This window comes from Saccoglossus kowalevskii, chromosome 16 (assembly GCF_978046115.1).
Source record: "Saccoglossus kowalevskii chromosome 16, keSacKowa6.1, whole genome shotgun sequence".
Classification (NCBI taxonomy): Eukaryota; Metazoa; Hemichordata; class Enteropneusta; family Harrimaniidae; genus Saccoglossus; species Saccoglossus kowalevskii.
This window is the reverse complement of record NC_140656.1, coordinates 30,860,754-30,876,926: the sequence shown is the minus strand read 5'-3', so window position 1 is coordinate 30,876,926 and position 16,173 is coordinate 30,860,754. Positions and strand designations below refer to the sequence as shown.

At 35.7% G+C, this 16,173-nt stretch overlaps 1 protein-coding gene across 1 annotated transcript; it reads right to left on the bottom strand.

Moving 5' to 3' along the window:
* Positions 1-447: 447 nt before the first annotated feature.
* Positions 448-15,584, bottom strand: LOC100376843 (neuronal acetylcholine receptor subunit alpha-3-like). Its single transcript, XM_002740834.3, has 6 exons — positions 15,410-15,584; positions 5,942-6,081; positions 5,707-5,751; positions 3,019-3,128; positions 1,781-2,849; positions 448-1,098 (listed from the first exon to the last, which is right to left on the bottom strand). The coding sequence occupies exons 1-6, from the start codon at positions 15,582-15,584 to the stop codon at positions 892-894; spliced, it is 1,746 nt and encodes a 581-aa protein (XP_002740880.2). The 3' UTR covers positions 448-891.
* Between the last annotated feature and the right edge of the window lie 589 nt (positions 15,585-16,173).

Genomic DNA, 16,173 nt, shown 5'->3' with positions numbered 1-16,173 from the left:
ACTGTGTGACAGCGTGGGTTCGAGTAGGGTACTGGGTCGTGTGTAGTTTAATGGGTCGGGGGGGCACTTTGATCATCTATCAGCTTTCGCATACTCATCTCAAATAAAAAAGTTATCCTGAAATTGTGCGGTACAAAACAGTATATGGTGTGTTGGCAAAGTGTACCAAATGAGTCTTGAAATTAATTAATTAAAATTAGATTATTAATGACCTCTGTTACCCGTAACCCAGTTATTAAAGCAATATTGTGTGTGCAAATGCATTGTAGCACACCAGTGAGTTATGGTTTTATTGTTTGAAAAAAAAAAAACACAGGGTATGCGATTCACGTCATGAAAATATGAATCTATAAAAAACGAACCCGCTTTGGACAATGAGCCACCTGAGTTTATAAGTGGTATTATTGAGAAATATCTAAAACCAAAGCATTGCGCTAGAGCTAAAAATTCACATGAAAATACATCTTTATTCCATGTAGAAAAGAACGTGTTTTTTTCATAAGATCATTTTGAGAAAACGAATATCGGTGACATTGCGCACCGCCTTCCAACCACTTAATAATAAATAAATAATAAATATGTATCGAGATGAAATTCACAATAATTTTGTAGCTGATGTAAGCTAGGTTGTTGTGAAAAATAGTGTTTTTATCAATAGAATAATAACGACGTATCATAATATACTCGTGATGCTATGACGTGACGTAAAACCAGCATTTGGAAAATTTAACACGGCGTATAGAAAATTCAGTCAGGTGGTGCCAACATGGTCTAGTATCAACAGTCGACGAAGTCATTTCGCTATGCATTTTGGGTAATATAAGTTATATACCAGCAGCACCATCTTGATAATGTCTGGCTTACGAAGATATCACTACATCGTAAGTTATTTCAAGTAGTTTGTGGTTGATATGGAGGCGTTTCTACAACTTGAATGATCGGTTTTTCCGGCTGATAACGTTTATGTTCCGTGCCGTTCTCCCAGATCACCGGAGAATCCAGTAAAATAGAGCACGTACCGCTGATACACACTATTACAAATAACCATAAAAAAATTCTGTCGATCACCATAGCAACGAATTTCCAATCTTCGCTTATCTGTGTACAGATAACACAATCATATAATTATTATATGGAATACAAATAAATCTCATTGCAAAACACTGAAAATACTTCCATTCAAATCATGAACAAATCCAAAAATTCAAAAAAATGATGAACAGCATTTTCTTTTGAAAAATTAAGATAATTGTGTATATGCTTTATCAACGTGCCCTAATATCATATTATATCACCAAAATACGAAACATTCTCTTCATCAATTCATCAATATTGTACTTCCCCAGCCCTAAACTCGCCCACTAATGATGCATTTCCCCACCCTACCCATACGCATAAAATTCTGCCCGCCCACTCACCAATAATGTATTTCAGTTACCCGCCCACTCACCAATAATGTATTTCAGTTACCCACCCACTCACCAATAACGTATTTCAGTTACCCGCCCACTCACCAATAATGTATTTCAGTTACCCACCCACTCGAAAAACCTCGCATGAGCTTTTTGCACAGCTTATTTGATTACTTCTGTACACACGACCATCCGGCTCCGCCCAAGCTTACAAATAATTGTCCGGAACGTGTTCACATTAAACAGAAATGTCATTAGCTACTAGGGTCCCAAAGGTGGAGTTGGAGATGGAGAACTTTAAATTATTAAAACTGACAAATAATTTCTTAGAAAATAAGTCCCACGCAAAATGCTGATTAAAGACGTACCTCCTCTACCCTGTCTTCTTCTTTCAGATGCTCCACAATGTAATTAATATGACCAATTGCACCTTTTAATTCAAATGGAATTGTGTAAGCTTCATCGTCATCATCTTCTTCTTTATTGCCATCATTATCGTGACCTCGCTCATGCTTGATCCGGTGACGCTCTCTCCACTCTATTTCCTCGCGTAGTGACGGGGTTATTTTTTCCCGCGTTTTTTGCGCAAGAAGCACTGGGATAGATTGTGACCTCGGGTCGCCATTCATTGGCTTAGAAAGAGGTTCACAGCAAACCGCCACACTTTGACTTGTATTGGATCTAGACTGCCTTAATACCTCCTTCAACTTACCATGTGCACGTTTCTTGTTATACCGTGGCCTCTGCATGAACAGCAGTGATGGTAGGCGGCGTAGGAACCACCTCTTAACCCACTCAGGCATCGTATGAGTGGTCGATGTACGATGATGAATATTCAGCACTATGACGGTAACAATGATTGACAGACTGACTAACACCATCGTGAAGAGTAAATAAATCCCGATGAGAGGAATTGTTTTAGAGGTGGGTGGGATGATCTCCGATATCAGCAGTAGAAACACAATAAGTGCTAGTAATACTGAAATACACAGCGTGATTTTCTCACCGCAGTCGGACGGGATGTAGAACACGAAAACCGTCAACACCGAGATTAGTAAACAAGGTAACACCAGTGTGACGATGTAAAACAACGGTTTCCGATGAAGAACCATCGTGAAGGTCAAGTCCACGTAGATTTCCGCGCAACACGGATATTTTAAAGCATGACGCTCGACAGGCGTTTCCACAATCTCCCATTCCCCGTTCTCCCAGTAGTCTTCCTGTTCTATTTTATCAGATATGGCACCCAGGTCCACATGGTCCCCATCGTAGGTCCATGAACCGAATTTCATTCTGCAGTGCTGTTCATCGAAGGGAAAGTAATCCACGTCGATTTGACACGAACTTTTGTAAACCGCAGGCGGTACCCAGTAAACTGTCCCATCACTGTAAATAATCGCCATCGTCATCATCGTGACGTCATATGGACCATCCGCACTGTGAATGTAAATTATTGAGGATATTGATTTTTTTTTTCATTTTCGGGTAACATGAGAGTGCTAGTAACGACATGGCATATATTATAATAAGAGTACACATGACGTCACGGTCACAGTATGAATTATATTATATTATATTATCTCGTTCTATTATCTCGTATACTTACTTATTATAAAGTACTATATCAGGCATCCATATCATATTGGAAGGCACGTGCAAGACAGTGAGACCGCCGAACTGATCGGGGTCCCATACCAACTGGAAATCACGCCATTTCTGGTGAAAAACAAACATGGTATTAATACTATGATCACATGACATTATGAATTCTATTTGGTTTGTAACTGATGCTATAAACGACCCCCGGTGGTACATCTTTCCAAATGTTATAAGATAAGATAAGATAAGATAAGATAAGATAAGATAAGATAAGATAAGATAAGATAAGATAAGATAAGATAAGATAAGATAAGATAAGATAAGATAAGATAAGATAAGATATATAAATTATAAATTTATCGGTACTTGAACACATTTCTGCAAATAAATTGTCATCCCCTATGATTTCAAGATTTGATGCATACATAAAGTTGTAAAAAAATCATTTCTAAAATAACTAATTTGGCTATTATTACAATTAAAGATGTAATGTAACTCATCCCCAATTTCATTATTTGAACACTTTGTACAAAATATGTTCTCTTTAGGAATACCTTTGTGCCTTCCTGCTCTATAGGTAATTTGTGTACAGACAGGCAAAACTTAGTCATTGCCACTCTGTGTTTTGCCGATTTAATGTCACATAAATATTTCTCCATTGCATAGTCATTTTTAAATAAACTATATGTTTTTAATTTATTATGTGCTATTTTATTGATTTCCTTATACCATTTGTCATAATAAATTTGCTTTAATTTTGTGTTGAACTGATTATCAAAACTTGGATTATTGATGTCAGCTGGTTTTAAATTAGTAATATCTAACAATTTTTTAACAAATCAAAACCACTGACCAGTCTCTATTGAATTGCTTGTATTCCAAGCCCCAAGGAGAATAGTGTTTTTAACATCTCCACATCTAAATCTTTGATAGTATTTCATCATACTAATACAAATATCAATGATAAGTGGGTATCTACCCAATTCACCCCTGCATGCCAAATTAGTTGCCTTTCTGTGAACTCCCAGAATCTGTTTACTGATTTGCATTTGTTCAAAAACTAATTTATCTGAAAACAAGGTATTAATGAATTTGTCATTTGCACTATTAATGTTGTATTTACTGATATCAAAGTTAAATGCTCCCCAGACATCAGAACCATACATGGCAATAGGCTTTACAAGAGAACCAAATAACTTGCATGCTAATTTAACAGAATGACAGTCTCTATAAACCCACAACATTTTATATATTTTAAATAATGCCCGTTGTGCTTTGGCTTGAAGTGCTGAAATTGCAACTTTGAATTTCCCATTACTCTCAAAAGTAATACCAAGCTATTTGTAGGAATCGACAATCTCAATTTTTATATAGATGCACCACCAAATGAGCTCCATATGTTTTGTATGTCTAAAGTCGTCACCTGCACATGCGCGGGAATTGAGTCCCAAGCAACACACGCTAAAACGCAAAGGCTCATGGGTAGACGCTTGTTTGTAAACAATGACACGCTATGGCCATCTGACGCATGCGCAGGTGACGACTCCCCCGCTTTAAGTGAGACAGCTTTTGTTTGAAATAAAATAACTCTTTTAAATCTACAAAAAACATTGAGTATACCTGAGAAAAAAAAAACAAAAAAAAAAACAAAAACACTTTTTCCTGGAGGATACCGGAGTGATGTTGAAGAAAGGTTAAGTGGGTCTCATCAGTTACTAGAATGGAACCAAGCTATTATACATTCAGCAAACTTCGAATAATTATAAATTTGTAGACAAGCCTTGACTAACGTTTCACCGACCTGTAGCAACTAAGTTTCGACATACACACTGAACGATCCGATGAATGTACTTCACTATTCTAAAAGTGACCTTAATTATGAAAATACTTTTATATACTTTTTGTTATTGAACCGATGCGTGATTCTACCGAAATATCGCGTATTTCATCTGGGTAGAATAGATATATCTGATTGCACGCTACTCTAAAACAGGCGTCAAATCAGAATTACGGAGCCACAGTCCCTCTATCTCTGTCTATGATAGAGGGACTTGGAGGAGCTTACGACAATGATGGAAATACAATAAAATGGCGTTATGTCAAATTACCAAAAATTGCACAATTTAAAGTACATCGCTGAACTGCCAAGGTACAGCATAGCGGTGAGACGATAGTCGAATAAACTTTGGCTGGCGAACATGCTTATACTGATGATACCACATGTATCACATGCCCGACTTTGGAAATTTAGTTCAGGCAGTTTCGTTGTTTTCTGATAATTAGGATAATTGTAATTATAAAGTTACAACACATGATTTATCGCACCACATAATGTATAGGTTGCCATGGAAACACATCTTTCGTTGCATGCAAATAAATGGTACATGCCCATTCGCTTTCACATCATAGTTATCTCAATTGACAACCAAGTGAGAAAACACTCCTGTCACAAGCCGGCCAATTTAGTAATTCTGAACTTACAGTTTTTTATATATGGCCGATTCAGTGAATAAACAGGACAATTTGAAGATATATTTGTCATTAGAAAAGATTCACTACTTTGCTAAGAAAACAAAATGGAACCGTCGGTTGTGTTAGGAGGTAAATCGGCAAGGGTTATTAGGTAAACGACATAAACTTTGTACTATGCGCGCATGCGCTCTAACTATGATTTAAATAAGTGCCAATATACTACCTGCTTAACCCACATGCTGGCTGTCATAATCTGGTTCTTTTCATCCTAAAAAAACAACAACAGAAAAAATACGTTGATAAAATAATCTACTAAGTTTAGAAAGGCAGTAAGGATGTATTTTGAGGAAACTACTACTCATTTTGTTTTGTTTTTCTCGATCGAGGCATGTCAACAGAGAAATTGTGGTTGCACAAGTCGGAGTAGGCGCATACAACAAGTAGTTAGTACAACTCACCACTTTTATTAGCTGCGATATTGACAAACCAAATGTGACATTAAGAATCTCGTTGGGAAATTTCACTGGACGAATCAAGCTGTTGTAGTTACTCATTAAAGCCATGAAAAGACGCTCCTCGTGCTCAGAACCATGGCAACCTGCAAAATATACAAAACAAAACAAATTAATTATGAACCAAGAACACTTGCATTTAAATTCGACGAATTGACTTTACATCCATGTTCAAGGCTGTTCAAGTATTGATACAACAAGAAACAGAAATGAAATCCATATAATTAAGAGGCTATAGCTGTGATTTTGAACAATTTTTGGTTAAAATATAACCACAAAAAATTACCAAATATTGTTTTAGACATAAATACATGGGCAAAGTGACCCGGCACAAGTCTAATGTTACATAAAATGCGATGAAAACTAAGGGTCGAGTAGTCAGAATTTCTCGTGATTCGTAGAAAGTTATGGCACGCGACATATACTATTATAGGCACAAGTGACACATACAACCATCAGTGAGAGGCCGTCAGAGAAAAGCTTAGCCTCTCATGATGGCGACGTATTTGACATTTCGTCCTGCGGTTTGCTCGAAAAAAAAGGATTTTAATAGATGACGCCCTCTGTAGACCTGATCGTAACCCCACGGCCATCTTTGTTTTACTTGCAAGTGATTCAATGTACAACGTCGGTATATGCAGTGGCGGATCCAGAGGGGGGCCAGGGGGCCATGGCCTCTCCCAAACGCATGACGATTCATATCATCTGGATTACGCATAGCTTCTCTGCGATTTACGCTCCGTATATCTTAAGCGAAGCTTGGACCCCCCCAATACATTTTGCTGGATCCGCCACTGGGTAGGGTAGCTGGTACGGTTTTACGGGAAATAAAAAGGGTTTTGTACAATTTACAAGGGGAAAAAAGGCGTTTTTACAGTTTACAGTGTTAAAAAATGGAACATTGAATGGTCCGAAGAGCTCTACGACTCAAATTCTCCGCCATTACTGCGCCGTGTGTGGAGACGCATGCGCATATTACCCTCGTAATGCTCTTCATTCGGTTAGAGAGCCTTTTACGTCTTGACATTCAATTTTGCAGTGAACTGTGTCATCTAGCCGTTTTACAGTTTCTAAAATGTCATTTCCCTGGATTATTTTTAACGATTTTTTCATTTGGATGTAAATTCTTGTACGTACCGAGAAAAATGATACATTTTTACAGTGTACGAAAAAAATATTTGATTGATTACGTTGTACGTCTAGCCTGTGATTACAGAATTACGGAATTTATTTTTTCTATTTACGTTGTACGAACAAAAAAATATTGCAATTACGTTGAACGAAAATAACCCTTGCCCCCCCCCCCGGTATATGTATATATGCTCTTATATATATGTCCACATCTCGACGATGGCCGTTATACATTAGCATAATGATACAAGAAATGTTTTATTAAAAGTAAAGCAAGACAACAGAACGATAGTTACAGATATTGCCGCCTTAAATATACTGATGCACTCAAGTGCCTGCCTGATCTCCATATTAGATATGTTATTGTCACTGCAGACAAAGCTAACATCAACATAGTATTTCTTTGTAAATTATATTATTATACATCTCTCACCGTAACGCCATCAGTTTTAGCGTGCCGCAATTTTGCGGTATTTTACGGCGTATTTTCATCCTACCATATTAGGAAATGCGAATTCCAAATATGGAATGATTACGCGCGTAAGCGTGTTCTAATTATAAAAACAAACATGGCTGCCACCAGGGTTTGACCCGGGGGTTTGACCGGACTCCATACAAAGAAGTTCACTGATTTCAGCATTCCCATTATGTATCCTTGGCAGGAAAAGATGTATAATAATAAGGTATTACGAGAATACCTCAAAGTATGCACTCAGACAGTACGCTGTCGCATCGACCTCCTCAGCGCAAAGGTCGATACTGCCGCTGTACTGTCTTCGTGCATATTTTGAGGTATCTTCGTATTAACCTTATATTATTATGAGTATCTTATTGAATAACTTGGACTTACTCGATATAATAATTCTACTTACAACCTAATACCCAACGATAAAATGAAAGTCTTGTTATTTACAGGTCAATAATGAAATATATTAACATTCCACTCAAAAAAGTATTGGATGATTTGCCCAACTTATATAGAATACTCAAACCCACAGAAAAGCCTACAAAACTAGACTTATTGCTGGACCATTTAAATGTTCAACCAAAGAGATGTCTAAAATAATAATAATAATAAAATAATATGTACTTTGTATACTATTAAAGAGGGGCTACAAAAATGTGATGTCATCTTTTCTAGAAGTGGTATACATCAAATGGGAATATTGAACATTTTTTGGATAAATCAAATTCGCTTTCAAATTTGACTTCATTTTTAATAAAAATTACCAGTATACCTATTATTATTGACAACATAATTGTTTGGGATATATTTTTCAATATAGTATCGGCATTCCAATATAGACTAATTATATATAACATTTCTGAGCAGACACGCTGCCACCCAGTAACTTGTATTCTTCACCAGGAAGCTAGTATCTAACTGCAGTCTTTTTAGATAAACATTTGATTTACTAATTTTTAACACATCAGAATAATTCAGAGTATATTAGATTAAGAATGTTACTCGTTTGATAAGAAGGGTCATTCATCTTCTAATTCAATATCATCCTTTGAGACACACATATTCCCACTAAAACAATTTTAGGTGCAACTCTTACAACTATAGCCATGGATCGTCATAGCAATATCACACAGACAGTTTTTCATACAATATTTTAATTCTGGATATCTGATATCTGGCCTAAATTCAAAACGAAATTCGTTACAAATTTCTGTTTTGTATGGGAGCTAGCATCCTAAAGTGTTCTTTATGCGATGGGGGGGGGGGTCCTCATTTTGTCATGTTTGTCATGTCAGATCATGAGGGAGCATACATAACTTTATTCTCCACGCAGATAATCTCATTCCCCCAGCGCGTTGTTGAATTTCATGTAAATAAACAATGAATTATAAATTATAAATAAATAACCCAGTGATAAACATAATGCTGCACCAAGTAATCCCCCTGTATTTGGTAGTCCACATCAGTACACTGGCAAATACATAAAAGGCCCAGCCGTAAATTAATGGCAGCTTCTTGTCTCTGTCTTTAAAGTACTGTGTATAGTGTATGGATTTCATATGGGATCAAAACACACCATTTCCTCTAATTCCGATAAGAAGAGTATAACCACTTGTAGTTTACATCACTGGAAGTTTAATTGTGTATTAAAAATGATCCCATGCTTACTTATATGGTGAGTTTATTACTGGAATGGCTCTAGTCTGTACAGAAAGATTGAGTTGAAATTGGGAATAAGGCACTGTTCCGATAACCCAATAAGATTAGTATAATAGTAGTCCAGGATGTATGACTTTATAGATCTCAATCAGTTTTTATACTTAACAATACAACATGGACATCTTACCTCACATCGCAGCTCCCGAACTATCTATCTATTTAATAAAAAATATTGGATATTATCAAGTCGTCGTGCAATTGGAATCCAGGTTGGCTTACTAGTTCCAGCCATACTACATAAACAGAGAGAAAATGTGACACCGGACGCTTTTAATCACATCAACATTATATCGTGCGACCATCGTCTCTCATAATACGGATAATTTCATACAGCCCGTTGTCATCCACGCTGTCACGACAAATACAACTCAGAGTTTAAGATGAATACTAATTGCATAAATAATAATTCAATGACGAATTAATTCATTTTCATACTAATTTGGTAGAACTCGTCACTGACAGTTTATCTTCTGTCATATCCATTGTGACTATTGACAGCGTACAAATTAAATTACATATACATTTATTGTAAATTAAATATAAATGACAGTAAATTCTAAAAGATTTCTATAATCAGCTCAGTTTATTACAAGACTTATTTGATTCAGTTTCAAAAACTACGATTTGATTAAGAGATAATTTTGGGTTGATCGACATACAAGGCTGACAAGAAAGGTAGTGAATTCCAGAGATACATGAGTATTACTCACTCTCATGTCCTTGGATTTATACAATCGTTACATATTGTAAAGAAGTTGAATATGACAACTGCAACTATATTTTACATTCAACTCGTCAGCGAAGAATAATTTCAACTTCATAAAATTCGAAAAGTAAAGCAGTTGATGCAGGTTAATATTTTCTGGTGAATCAAATTTATTTAATTCAGTAGAGAAAAAAACATAACCATTGAACTTGATCAAGATGTATATACACTACTTGTTGTTTAGTCACATGGGGAACGCGTGTAATACCAATACCAACAATAATTTGCTCTGACAAAAATCGCAGCGAACGATTTTGTTAAACTTATTATTTTATGATAAACACTATCATGAATGATTCTCAAAAAAGTGAAAATCATTCTCTGGAATATCTTTCCGTTTCCAGGACTCCCACTCAAAACACAAAAGTACATTGGAAAATTTTACAAGCGACGAATCCGCTGAGCAATTTATTTTCAGGGACTTGTTCTATTGATCCACTGTTGATATGTGGATCAGTGACTGCAATTAACAACATATACATCCGTTATGCCTAATCTGCTTGGCATTGGTAGTATAAATCCAAAATTCAATATACCTGTGACAAAGTTATCTTTTAGAAAGTGAATATTGGCTTAAGATAGACATATACACGAAATAGATCATTAGACAATAAATTATCATTAAATGTTGATGAATTGTAAAGTTATTCAAAAAAAAAAAAAAAATTCCACGTGGAGATGAAATAATCAGTATGCTAGCAATTTTTGCTGATAACATAATTTTTCAGCAAAATATCAACGATTAAGTGGAAACAAATTGTGTCCCCGTGCTGTCTGGCAGTTTTATTTTTTACAGAAATTAGTTAAAAACAAAAACGCACAAGCGCTATGACACTTTTGGTATATGCGCTATATAATAATAATTATTATCATTAGCCAAATCTTCTAATTTAACATTCTACGATCCTAAATTTAGTGATTATATTACAATGATATATCCAGTTGAACTTGAGATTAATGAAACTAAATATTACTTAGCCTTCAAATGAACTCTTACAACTCTTACAAATTTTTACATCTTTATAGCAAAGTGCCACTCCCTCCATTCACTATCCCTGATTTCTTTTAAAAATGGCATTATCTTAATTCGCCCAAACTATTGAATCAAGAGTTTTATAAAAAATGTCCTTAACTTTAAAAGGGTTTTGGCATATATAATGAGCTTATATTTGAATAAAATAACAGTTACCAATCGATCAAATATGGCACAAATTACACCACTTTATTATGATTCAGAATGGTATACTTCGAGGGTCACATGTCGAGCAGCACGTGCTCTCTTTTTCCTGACGTCACTTCATATATACCATGGATTTTTTTGTCGATTATTTTCAATCGGTTATTTTGTAGTCCTGTAATTCAAACCTGGACGACTTTGACAAAGATCTGTGAATATGGTACTATACTTTACATGAGCTTTCAGAAAATAGAGACTTAAACCGTGAGAAATGAAACATAGTGTGTATTACTTTCGGTTTACACACGTGTCATTCCTGAAATAAGTTTTAGTTTCCCAGAAATGTAATTCAATAAATGATTTTGCTCATCCTGTTGTCATGGATATATCAAGAATGTAATTAATCGCGTGTGTTCTCATAAAGAATGCAAGAGAAGTGTCGTCCTCTGCCACAGGCAACATCTTGCAGGTCAAATGCCAAGATTTTATTGCATGCACTGCCATTATTGTGAAATACGCTCTTGGTATTACTGAAAGATTAAATCTCGTCATTCGGCGAGCATGACTTGGTACGCATGCGCCCAAGAGAACACAGTGGGAATAATCTCGACACATAATTATTATCGGTATAACAGATCTAGTCATTGCTTTGTTGCCGGGAATACATTTGTGATTTTTAATTATTTTTCAACTAATTCTCAAATATATTTTTGAATTTAGTTAACATTACAATAATAATGTACGACTATGAGACTAATGTAGATGTTGATAATGATAATGGTGTCGATGGAAATGATATTTTATTTTGCACTATACCAAATAAGATATTAAAATGAACGTTCTTTCCGCGTAGAATAACGACGAACATGTTCTCAAATAAGACCACAACTTCCTGGACATTCAAATGTGGGTAAAAATGGTAATACCTAGCGTCATAAACTGTGTTGGTGTTAGATCACCGCGATCAACATGTAATTATAAGTATCCTCAGCATGGGAAAAGATATTCAATGGTACAATGTTCCCCAAAGATGATATTTGTCATTGTATCAAGTTAAGGCCAGTACCACAGATAATGTTATCGCACTTATACACTTGTAAGTTTATCGACTTTAGGAATGTATTGTATCGGGAATTAACTATTTGAAAACGTTATTGAATTGACGAACATGAAAAATGAAAATCTAAAAATTCAACAAAAGCCAAGTTCAGTAAAATGGTAGATAGTAGATCTGATGGCAAAGAATACTTCTCATTTACCGAGTAACTATATAAACCTGCACTTCACGTATACTGTAAAACAAATATACCATGGGCTGTAAAACAAATATACCATGGGCTGTAAAACAAATATACCATGGGCTGTAAAACATATACCATGGGCTGTAAAACAAATATACCATGGGCTGTAAAACATATACCATGGGCTGTAAAACATATACCATGGGCTGTAAAACAAATACCATGGGCTCAAGAAACAAACTAATTATATTCATATATACATGGTTAATAGTTATTCTTAAAATTGTTTTCAGTCTCTACATTCACCACCCTAATTGGCAATTTGTTCCACATGCTCACTTCGCGTTATGTGAACGAAGTTGACAGCCTTGCTTGTCAAGTATACAAGCATGTCCTCCAGTTCTATGGGTTGCAAGCAAACACTATAAACTCAAGCTCAATCGATAGTCTAAAATTATGGATCATGTCACCCCGAATTCAAAGTGTATATGTAGTTTATTCAAGCACTTGGAACTGTTGCTGGAAAGATACAACACGATGTCACGGACCGTTTCTCTTCGAGTACATAACACCAGGCACCAGTAAACAACGTAGCCGTTATTTTGTGGAAATCTGTATTCGTGGCGTCAAAAAGATGTCTGGTTGTTACAACTCTATTACAAACACATCAAATTCCACCAATACATGATCACTGCTACCTAGACCACCGACAGAATTATTAAACATTTATGGTTCACCAATTGACTCTGCAAGTAGGAAAGTCTACATGTTGGGTCAACAAAGCATATAGAATCACATTCATAAACAGATCAACACGAGCATCTGGTCAAATACATGTAAATCCCAGGGGAAATTAAAGTCGCCCATAATCACAACATGGTTGACTGCAGCCTGGTTAATTAACCTGACTCCAATTGTTACTCTTATTACTGTTCGGAGACCGATAAACAACTCAGACAATAAGCTTTGTTGTCTTATGCGCAGCGACTAGAATTAGTAAATCCATTAATGTCAGTGTCTGCATAAACGCCATTATAAGTATCAACTCTATCCTGCCTAAAGGTTTCAAACCCTAAAGAAATCCATTGGTATCAATATGATCATTAGTCCGAGACTCAATACTTGTCTCTCAGTACCGCAAATGCTCTGAACTTTTTCATAACGCTGTGAACATTAGTGTCAAAACAAGATAATGTAGACAATTTTACTATTTACATTATTGTTTACAATATGAGTAATTCAGATATGTGTTGTTTTTTGCCGTATTTTCAGGTAAGCCACCCCAACTCATTCCCAGTATAATCATCCACCCCTTTATCTGTACCAATGCGCTGCACAGTAAAGTAATAAACCAGCGCAAAATGCAAATTTTTATAATTTTCCATTACATTTTGTTTCTCGGAAAATTTCGAGAAAATGAAATATTCTTATTTAAATACTGCTCAAACCTTAACTTGAACGATGCGAAAAATAATTTCAACTTTACTGTTGTTATTTCCCCAGACTTACATAACATCAACGTCACCCGTTCAATGTGGCAGACTTTACTCTGTAGCACATATCATGTAGGGTTTTATAGCAAAATATTTTATTCTCATCTAAGCTATTACAGCGGGGGCTTTCTAAGAAACTACCTGCCTCAAAGTTACAGCGTTCGGGATATAGCTATTTATCACAATAGATCCTGCCAGGAATTGCTGTTCGCTTTGAGAGAGCGCTTCTAGAAAGAACGTAATGTTCGATATTCGCTTGGAGTCAGTGGTAACACACGTTAAATGACCCATATATACATTAAAAAAGGAGGGGGGTCTAATGGCTGTACAGGTACTGGAAATATAAAGTTCTTCATATCGAATATTGGTTTTATAGTGAAGTTTATCTTCGATAGTCAAACAGAGTGCGTGCGATTCAATGATTTGATTACACCCTACGACACTGAACACTGAAACATAAGGTCATACGAATCATACAGGAAACTTTTGTGCCAAAATTTAGTCCTAGTTATTCGCCTATTTTGGTGTATACTAAACGAACATACACTGTGACCTTGGCCTTTCTCTCGAAAATATACCCAGTGTCTGCCAAGTTTAAAGGCCAAGCCAAGAAATGTTGAGGCTATTTCTGGGAGGAGTAATAATGAACATTTTCTTATCATAATTCAGGTTGTGTATTTGTTGCAGAAAGTGACTGGTGAGTGTAGACTTGAGAACAAGTATGTTTTAGAACCCAATGTCGTCCGCGCAACGCGAACTTCAGAAATAAATTTTGGACATTGTCAATTAAATTCACTGGTGGACATAGACAGCTAAATCTATGTAACAACGTTGGCACAATAATATGATTTATTACTAAAGTGCGCCCTCTGTATAGCATACTCAGTTATGCTTCGACTTTATTTAAGGTAGAAGCCTACTCATAAATTGAAATACCCAGAATTTATTCATTTTAGAGTAAACTGCACTCCAATGGAATATAAGGCTATTGATCTAAAATAAGTTGGGGTCACCAGCCTTTTTTTCGAGAAATTGATTGTATTTTAGTGGAAACTCGCCATTTTGACACTATTATAACACTTTTACCACACGTTCCTATGGCAGAGATATTATGCAATATCTCAAAACCAAAATCTAAATCATATATTGTTAATGATGGGGTACTTTCTGTTGTTCTGAATTATTTAAAAAATCTGGGTTTTAAAAAGTGTGAAAAAAATGTGTTCGATGGAATTGTTCTAAAAATAGCAATTTTCAAGAAATATTAGGACACGTTTCTCAAAAAGCTTAACTGTAATTCACAAAATAATGCTATTTCATTGTACCATGAGACATTGGCTTCATGATTTACATAATAAACTAATGAACATTGTTATGTGATTTATGACCAATTTTGTCAAAAATTACCTTAACATTCCCACCCAGTCCTTGTCGAGCTATTTCCACGAATTTCAGTCTGAAATTTACCAACGATTGCTGAGATAGCTTAAACGTAGCTTTCAATAATAGCGCCATCAACTGATTCGCATTGACACTATATTTACGAATCAATCCAACAAACGGATTAACGTGCTTACTTTTCATGCAGGCGGTCATCATGAATGCCAGTGTACCCAACACCTACAATACACAGGGAAAGAAAATCAACTCCAAATCGGCAGCGTGTGCATACAATACAAAAATAAAATCACTGAAGCTTTAGAAAAACGATACTTAGAAGCAGCAAGTCCTACGTTGTCCAGAAGAATGAAAATTGACGCTGTACCAGAGTATGTAGCTAATATGTAGCACACACTTTCACACACACACACGTAATAATAAATGCATAACACGATGCTAAAACGTCGAAAGTTGTCTTTCTGGCATGCACAAATGACTGTTGGAAGTCTCAAAGGCCGTGAAATTAAGAAAAACAACATTACGATAAATGAATTCCTGTACAAAGTGGTCTAATAATGTAGTATAATTGATGAGTCACTTTAAATAGCGTCTGCTGATTGGTCCATTCCAATGTCTCTCGTCGATATAAGATTATGGTTGCTGGGAACGTATCAGCTTAGTACAAGTCTAATATCACAACAAATATTTACTTAATTAAAACAAAATATAGATTGATAATGTGTACAACTTCTCCTTTAAATTCCATATAAGGGGGCAAAATGTGACGATAGGTTAGTATGACGTC